The 8,685-nt window shown below is 34.0% G+C and overlaps 1 protein-coding gene across 1 annotated transcript; it reads right to left on the reverse strand.

Annotated features, from left to right (window-relative positions):
* Nucleotides 1-1,417: 1,417 nt before the first annotated feature.
* LOC131158573 (mitogen-activated protein kinase kinase kinase 20-like) lies at nucleotides 1,418-2,786 on the reverse strand. The gene has a single exon (XM_058113442.1). The coding sequence runs from the start codon at nucleotides 2,513-2,515 to the stop codon at nucleotides 1,418-1,420; it is 1,098 nt and encodes a 365-aa protein (XP_057969425.1). The 5' UTR covers nucleotides 2,516-2,786.
* Between the last annotated feature and the right edge of the window lie 5,899 nt (nucleotides 2,787-8,685).

The following is an 8,685-nucleotide window of genomic DNA, read 5'->3' on the forward strand; positions in this document are numbered from 1 at the left end:
GAAATGCATCCAAAATTCAAAGAAACAATATGGCAATCTAAGAAAACAAAGCCAACTGGATTTGACAGACTTCCTCTCCAAAATTGACATTGACATGCTCGAACTCATTTCAACTTATACAGCATTCAACTCAACAGATGAAATCTAATAACCTCACTATATTACTCTATCAAGACAATTATTGACTTCAAACTAAGATATAATGCGGAATATTAGGTTTTCTTCCACATATACAGTGTTTTTGAACTCCAACCAGATAGGTCAGGCATACAATTTTTAACTGTAACATGACCATATGGGGTTCGGGTAACTTACTGAAAACCAGTGAATACTAGTTAAAATATCGGCCATAGTCACTTCAAAAATAAGGAAATCTATTTGAAGTAAGGATGCAAGAAAAGAACATGTCGATGATTATACCAAGAATAGGACCAAGAAACCCTTTTTCTTGGGGGTTAACTGCAGAATAATGTCGTATGACATCAAGGAACAGCACTCTGCGTAAGCATGCACTCAATTTATTGCTTTCTTGCTCTTTTTTCGGTTATATAATGCTTCATCATGCTGCAAAGTAATGCATTCTGGTGATAGGAAGATAAAAATAATAATAACAAACGAACGAACATACCGATGCTGGGGATATGCCAAGTGGAGCCTTATTTTACTAGCTACTTTATCTAGCTTGCAGCAGTAAAATATATCCATTCAGCAAAAGAATTTCAGAAACACCTATTTCCAGTGGCCAAGCATTTCTTCGGACTAGAATATTGGTATCCCTCACTAAGGTGCAAATCACTTACGGCAAAAGCGCCTACTGCTGAATCATTTTTTGCTTTTTCTCATCATCCAGAGAAGGACACTATAGGTAGGTGGATTATTATTTTTATTTTTTAAAGAGCAAAAAAAAAAAAAAAAAAAACAAGGGAAGAAAATAAAAAGGTGCTTCTCGTTAAGTTACATCAAATTCTTTCATGTGTGTATCCTTCTATCTCCACGTTAACAAATTAATGCAGTACCCTTTCTTGAAGTCTAACGTCTTCCAGTATAGTCAATGAATCAGCATCCTATCTGCAGCTTTTTATTTAATTTCAGGCTCCCTTGAAAAGGCAATAGAATCACAATCGCCTGAATCATGAGCCTAATATGATTTTCTATACTCCAGTGTCATTATAAAAAGAGCAATGCAATTGACCCATGCATAGATACATTCCTCAAATAATAATAATAATCAAATCAAATCAAATAAGAGGCACAAAGATACGAAAATGACAAGTCGAATTGTTCTCTATATTCATTGATCTTTCTATGGAAAAAGGAAAAAAGAAAAAAAAAAAGGGATGGATTTGACCACCCAAAACAAGACAACTCCACTATACACGAACATATGTCATCAGTTGCATGTCGTGAGAACTACAATTTACTCGGAACTCGGAATAATAGGGAAAATTACTTCTTCTGACAGAGAAGAGAAGAAATCCTCAGAACTGAAACTCTGATAATAGGTGGAAAACGAAGAATGTTCATCATCGGTCCCTTTCCCAGACAACCCCCTTATGGGGTTTACGACGTCCTCCTCCTTGTTATCCTTCTCCTCCTGCCCAAAACCATTAGTTTCTGTTTCGTACTCTTTGCGGTATGATCTTGCAACGAATGGGTGATTCAAAAGCTGCTCGGCGGTGGGCCTGAACCTAGGTTTCCTCGCAAAACATCTCTTCAAGAAATCCCAGGCTTCTATGGATAGGCTATTAGGAACTTTCGGCAATTCAGTCAAAGTTTGAATCCGAGAGAGAAGACCATTACGGTCTAAATCTGCGGCACCGCCCCACGGTGGTCTTCCAGTCAACATCTCCAGCACGACACAGCCAAGAGCCCAAATATCAGAAGGAGGTCCCTGTATGCCATGAACCAAAGATTCTGGTGACATATACAATAGAGTTCCCCTGAAGCAAGGATCCTGCACGCTCCTCCGCTTCGCCAGTCCGAAATCAGCTATCTTAGGCACAAACTTACCAGAGCCAGAAGCAGAATTTGGGGCGAATAGCAAAATGTTGTCTGGCTTCAAATCGCAGTGAACATAACCCCAAGCGTGAATGTGTTGGAGGCCACGAAGAATAGCCCTAGTGTAGCCCCGGACATCTGATTCGGGAATGAGAGCAGCAACGGCGGCGTTCTTCCTTATGAAAGCGCCCAAAGTCCCTCCACTGGCAAACTCCAGAAGCAAATTGTAGATCGTCTTCTGCCCATCTTCACTGGTGGTCGTCTCATTCCCAAAGCATCGCAAAACGTTAGAGCACCCGTCAAGATTGCCGAGAATTTCTCTCTCCTTCTGCAGAGAAGCAGAGAAAGAAAGCTCGCAGGATTTGACCGCCATGGCGGAGGGAAAGCAGCCGCCTTTCTTCCTGTTATGGGCAAGAAACACACAGCCGAAGCTGCCTTTGCCGATCAAAGGCCCTCTCACCCACGACCCTCCATCTCCATAATCGTATTCATGTCTTCCCTCCCGATTCCTCTTCATTTTGACTTTTCTCTCTGTTCAGCACACACAGAAATGGCGAATGCAATTAGGGTTTCTTTCCTTTTCTGCTCGAACTAGATAAGTCGCGGGAAATGAGTTTAAAACCAGTTTGTACTCTCTCTCTTCCGCAACAAACGGTCACTTATTTAGGGGCTAGTTGTATTTTTTTATTTTTTATTTTTCCTTCTTTTATTTTGGTGTATTGGTTTAAATTTTTTTTATAAATTTTAATTATTGTGACAATTTGTTATTATCATAATATATTAATATCCAAAAATATTTCTTGTATTAATTTTTTATACATTATTTTTTGTAAAAAACAAAATGCAATAAACATGTCAATTTATATATAAAAAAATGTGATAAAATTTTTTAAAATTTGAAAAATGTAAGATAAATCATTTTGATAATATTTCTTTTATTATCTTTCACTTATCTGTACTATGAAATCGAAAACGTCCGAGTAATATTCAATCATCACTTTTCCCAAAATACCTTCACTTTTCAAGTTATCTTATAATTACAATATTTACATATCATGAACATATAATTGATTTAATAAATTATTTCTATTTTAAAATAAAAAAATTAAACTTAAATCAATAGTAAACACACGTTTAAAAACTTAAATCAATCTTTTTAACTTAAAATTATCCCTTAAAATAATAAATTTAAAAAGATAAGGCACACATTTAAACTTTAAATCAATCTTTTCAACTTAAAATTATCCCTTAAAATAAGAAATTTTAAAAAGATAAGATACACATTCAAAATTTAAATCAATTTTTAAAATTTCAACTCTCCCTTAAAAAAATAAATTTAGAAAAAATAAAACATACTTTTAAAATTTAAATCAATCTTTTAAACTACCAATTATCTACTAGAAATAATATATATTTAAAAAAAATAAAAAAGTAATGCACAAGTGTAGTGTGCTGGCAACTAGTTATAATGCAAATTAATTTTTAATTTTGAAATAATATTTCAAGTTTTTATTCTTTAGCATTTTCATAATTTTTAATCATATTATTTATTTTTATTAGAATCAAGATATAAATGAATAAGCATTCATTATGTTTTTAATTTATTTTAATTTGTTAAATATTAGCTACTTAACAATTTATTATTGTCATAATATATTAATATCTAGAAATTGTTTTTGTAGATTAAATCATTTTTCACATTATTTTTTATAAAAATTAAAATACGATAATTATGTGAATTTATATATAATTAAAAATGTTTACAAAAATTTTAAATTTTGAAACATAAAAGTCAGAATATTTTTTTATCAGTTTTAGTTATTATTCATATTAGAATTATTTTGAAGCACTAAAGTGAGTTTCAAAATACTGTATAATATCACATAAAATAATGGAAATTAATTTATTCTTACTTTAATTTTTTAATTTTGTGTTATTTTTTATTTTCATTATTTTATTGTTCTTTGAGTCAAGGATAAGATGAACATGTATTCAATTAGATTTATAATTTGTTTTAATTTTTTAATTGTTAAGCGAATTGATTGGTAGTTAGATTAGTTTTGTAAAACTCATGCTACCCTTTTTGAACTTTAAAATTCAAGAGACTTTATTTAAGTGGATTGTCGCATTTAACTTTGCCATCCTAGCTATTAGACTTTATTTAAGTCTTAAAAATTAATGTTTAACTGCTTAAAACCTTAAAACCCACAAACAAATTTGTGACAATTTACATTTATTCAAATTTTTAGAAATTATTGCAAAATTTTAAAATCTTGAGAAATGATTGAACTATGTAATATTTACATTTGCATATATAGTATTTACATAGTCATTTATTTATATCGTTTTCTCTACTACTATGAAGGGGATAACTCCTCCCCATCACCACTATGCATTAAAATTTAAATAATAATTCCAATGAAATGTTAATCCAACCATAAAATATGTCTACCAAAATCAAGTCAAAATGGGTTGAAACATGTTCCAACAAACTTGCAACCGCCACAAATACATACATAGATTATGCCTTCATGGATGGTTTCGACTCTTCCAATATTGTTGTATTTGCATTCTCAAATTTTTTAATGAATAATAAAGTCCACAAGTTTCTTGAAAGGATACACACAACTTGGCCGTGATTTTCAAATATCACAAAATAAAATGGCATGCAAAGAAATAGAATGCAATAAAAACAAAGATAGAGAACATTTTACCTACTTATAACCATCAAAGTGAGCCCTTTCATTCCTAATTCCTAATTCTCAAGTAGTATTCGAACCTATGACCAATCGATTAACAACTAGCTTACTCTTAATAATCAACCCTTTTAGTCTAAATTTTTTAATTAGAATGAATTAAATCTTCCTAAGTAGGATTTGAACCTATGACCAATTAATTAATAGTCAACCGCTCTACTATTAAGTTACTGGGGAACAACAAGAGATTTATTTTAATAGAGTTCTTTATGTTCTTAACTTGTGACCAATATGAGTTCAAAACTTCCTTTGTAATGTAACTCAATGGCTTCGTACCATGCCTCAGTTTATTTGGAAACTCATAGAGAAATGATTAAGGAATTCAATGCTTTCAATTTACATGTAGGTGTGAGCATAGAATTAACTGGCATGACCATTTTGATAGGAAATGATAAGGGGATTAACTTTTCTGTTTAGTCAAGGCACCACTAAAGTGTCCATTTGTTTGTAAGTAAGCCTTGGTTTTAGAGAAGATTACGATTGTTGTGTTTTGTAGCTTATATCTTTGAGAGGATGACATACATAAGGAGAAAAACATAGTAAAATCAGGATGCGCGCGCCAGGGGGTGAACCATTGACGGTTTGCTTATACCATCGACGGTTTAATTGAATTCTAGAATGGTTTGCTCTCGATATCTTTCTTTCGAAGGAACCATCAAAGGTTGTCTAAATATTGCTGAGACGGTTTGCTCTCGGTATCTCAAACCGTCAACACTTTCGTTCTAGGCAGCGGGGCTAATTTTGAATTTTGAATGTAAATGTTAAGTTAGTTAGGTGTTTGGAGGGAAATCCTCCGTGGTGTTTATAAATATTTCTATTATGATGTATCTGTAACATTGAAAGTGTCTTCGACACAAGATAGTAATATTTCTTTGTCGATTGCTCCCATGGATGTAGGCATTGCCAAACTACGTAATTCCTTGTGTTGTTCTTACTTTCATTTGATTGTTGTGTTTGTGTTCTGTATTTGTTCTTTCACTGATTGTTGTGTTCGACTTCCGCTGTGCAAATTCGAGTTTTATACAAAAAATTGGTATCAGAGAAGGGTGAAGGAGTTGCTTGTGCAGTAAGGGATGGTGAAAGCCTTGTCTAGTGTTTAATCGGAAGGCATGGATGAGGCTAATTGGAAGGAATTAGAGGCAAAGAATGTTGCTACAATAAGATTATGTTTGGCGGATGACATGTTGTATCACGCAATGGAGGAAGATTCTCCTGTGGCTGTTTGGAAAAATCTTGAAAGTCGGTACATGTCTAAATTTCTTACAAATAAACTCTTAAGCAAAGACTTTATTGGCTTAAGATGGCGGAGGGTTTGGATAATTTGAACCAACACATCAACACATTTAATCAAATCATCAGTGATTTAATGTGGGTTGATGTGAAATTTGAAGAAGATGATAAGATGTTGATGTTACTGAATTCCCTGCCAGGATCTCACACGTATGAGAGCCTGGTTACAACTCTTACATGGGATAAAGAGACCCTAAATTTAGAATAGGTGACAAGCACATTGTTGGGGTTTCATCGAAGAATGAAATTTTGTGATGAAATTTCACACAGAGAAGGGCTTGTGGTGGAGAGCAACCATGATCTTGGGGGAGGAAAATTCAGAAATGGATCGAGTGAAAAATTTTGATCTCAGTCCAAGAAGGAAAAGGATATTCAGTGTTATAAGTGCGATAAAAAGGAGCACATTAAACCGGAGTGTCCGGATTAGAAGAAAGGGAATGCCGAAAAGCAAGAAAGGACCTCAAAATCAACAAATATAGTTCAAGAAGTAAAAGTGATGGTGACATATTTTTAGTTTCATCGGGGTCGGATCGCCTTACTAACTCTTGGATCCTAGACTCAGCGTATTCTTACCACATGACTCCAAACAATGAGTGGTTCAACATTTACAGGTTGGTTAATTTGGATTTGATACTTATGGGCAATGATGTATCATGTAAAATCATTGGCATAGGAAATGTTAAAATCAAAATGTTTGATGGTGCTTTAAGGACACTATGTGATGTAAGACACATTCTGGATCTACATAAGAGTCTAATTTCATTAGGAACTTTGGATTGTAATGAACTCACTTACAGGTCCGAAAGTGGAGTTATGAAGGTGTGCAAGGATAATCTAATAGTGATGAAAGGGCAAAAGTTAGATGGAAACATTTATTCACTACTGAAAACTACAATTGTAGGTGGAGTTGCGGCCATAGATTCTAAATTTGATGAAACCGCCTTGTGGCATATGCGGCTAAGGCATATGGGTGAGCATGGTATGAAAGAACTTCATAAAAGGAAGCTTTTGAAGGCTATGTAAACATGCAAGTTGAACTTCTTCAAGTTTTGTGTTCTTGGGAAGCAAAGTAGGGTATTGATTTTTTGAATCCGGCCTTTGTTTTGATGCTGACAAAGCACAAGTTACTTATGTGTTCATTTAGTGTTTAAACAGATTTATAATTCAACACGCATAAGGTGACTGTAAATGGAAGCCATGAAGGACGTAAAGATCATCTCAGTTTGGCGTATTCCATGCAAGAATGAAGGGCAAAGGAAGAAGAAGACATGTGTTTTTCATTTGTAATGCATTTAGTTTTCATATTTGGTTTGTAATAATGCATTGCATGCTTGATATGAATGACAGCTCAACAGAGACCCTAGACAAACCTTAGGGACCAACATTTTTCACGAAAAATCTTTTTCATAAACATTAAAATCATATAAAGGTCTTTAGGATAAAAATTCAGGGCAAAAATTCTATTTCATACATGCCTCGATCGACCGACTGCAGCATGTTCAAATTGCCCCCGCTGACCGATATTGTTCAGAGCCTCGGTCGACCGAACCCCAAATGCCTTAATCTGCTCAATCGACCGACCTAAGAAATTGACCAAAGTCAAAGGGTCAGCCGAGCAGACACTTTAAGTTCAAAATGTCTTTGGCCAACCTACCATGAAGAACTGGCAGACTAGCTTAAGCCCCAATCGACTGAATCTACGAAGGTTTAAAAATTGCCCTAGTTCGACTGACCAACATCTTCTACAGCCAACCAAACCCTCAAAGTAAATTCAAAATCTTGTGTGGGTTCGACCGACCGATGATTCCCACGATCAATCGAACCTCTTGAGTTTAGTAATTTTTCAGCAATAAAATAGGGTTAATTTTTAATTAAACTTTTCTAAAAATGACCTCCGTGTCCCTAGCAGTCACAATTTGAGAGTTGTCTATAAATACCCCCTTATAACTTATTTTTTAAACAAGAGATTAGATTGAAAATCCTCTAAAAAATATTTGTGAGTTTTATTCTTATATACTCTCCTATACTTCTTATATTGAAAATTTTTCAAGAGTATATTGATTTGGGCATATAGTTTATATTTCAAAAATCCTTTACTCTCATTCATTTTTTAAAAAATTCATTCTTAAAAGTAAAACTATAGTCTCTCCCACATAGTTTGTCTTAATAAATATCTTTGGGAGATAACTTTCTTTAGCCTGTGAATCTTTGCATCTTGGTTGCAAGATTCAAAAGCTTACTTTCCTGCTTATTGCAAAAACATTTTTGAGAAGCACATCTTCATTATCTATTGCCTTTGGTGTGATCCCAAGAGGGAGGTGAATTGGGTTTTAAAAATATTTTGGCTAAATTTAACATTTGCCGATTCACCATATATCACATCCCATTCAATGTATGAAAAATGATGAAACTATACATTTAAACATACACGTGCAACATATCTCATTTAACTCAAATGCGTGCATGCAAATAATTATAACTATAAATGAAAGCATACACATGCGAAAATTGAAGTACGAAAATTTAAATGTGTGTGTGTGTGTGTGTGTGTGTGTGTGTGTGAGAGAGAGAGAGAGAGAGAGAGAGAGAGAGAGCAATACAAGATTTGTTATCGAGGTTCGACCAAATCAGCCTACGTCCC

The sequence above is a fragment of the Malania oleifera genome, chromosome 6, assembly GCF_029873635.1.
Source record: "Malania oleifera isolate guangnan ecotype guangnan chromosome 6, ASM2987363v1, whole genome shotgun sequence".
In the NCBI taxonomy this organism is placed as follows: Eukaryota; Viridiplantae; Streptophyta; class Magnoliopsida; order Santalales; family Ximeniaceae; genus Malania; species Malania oleifera.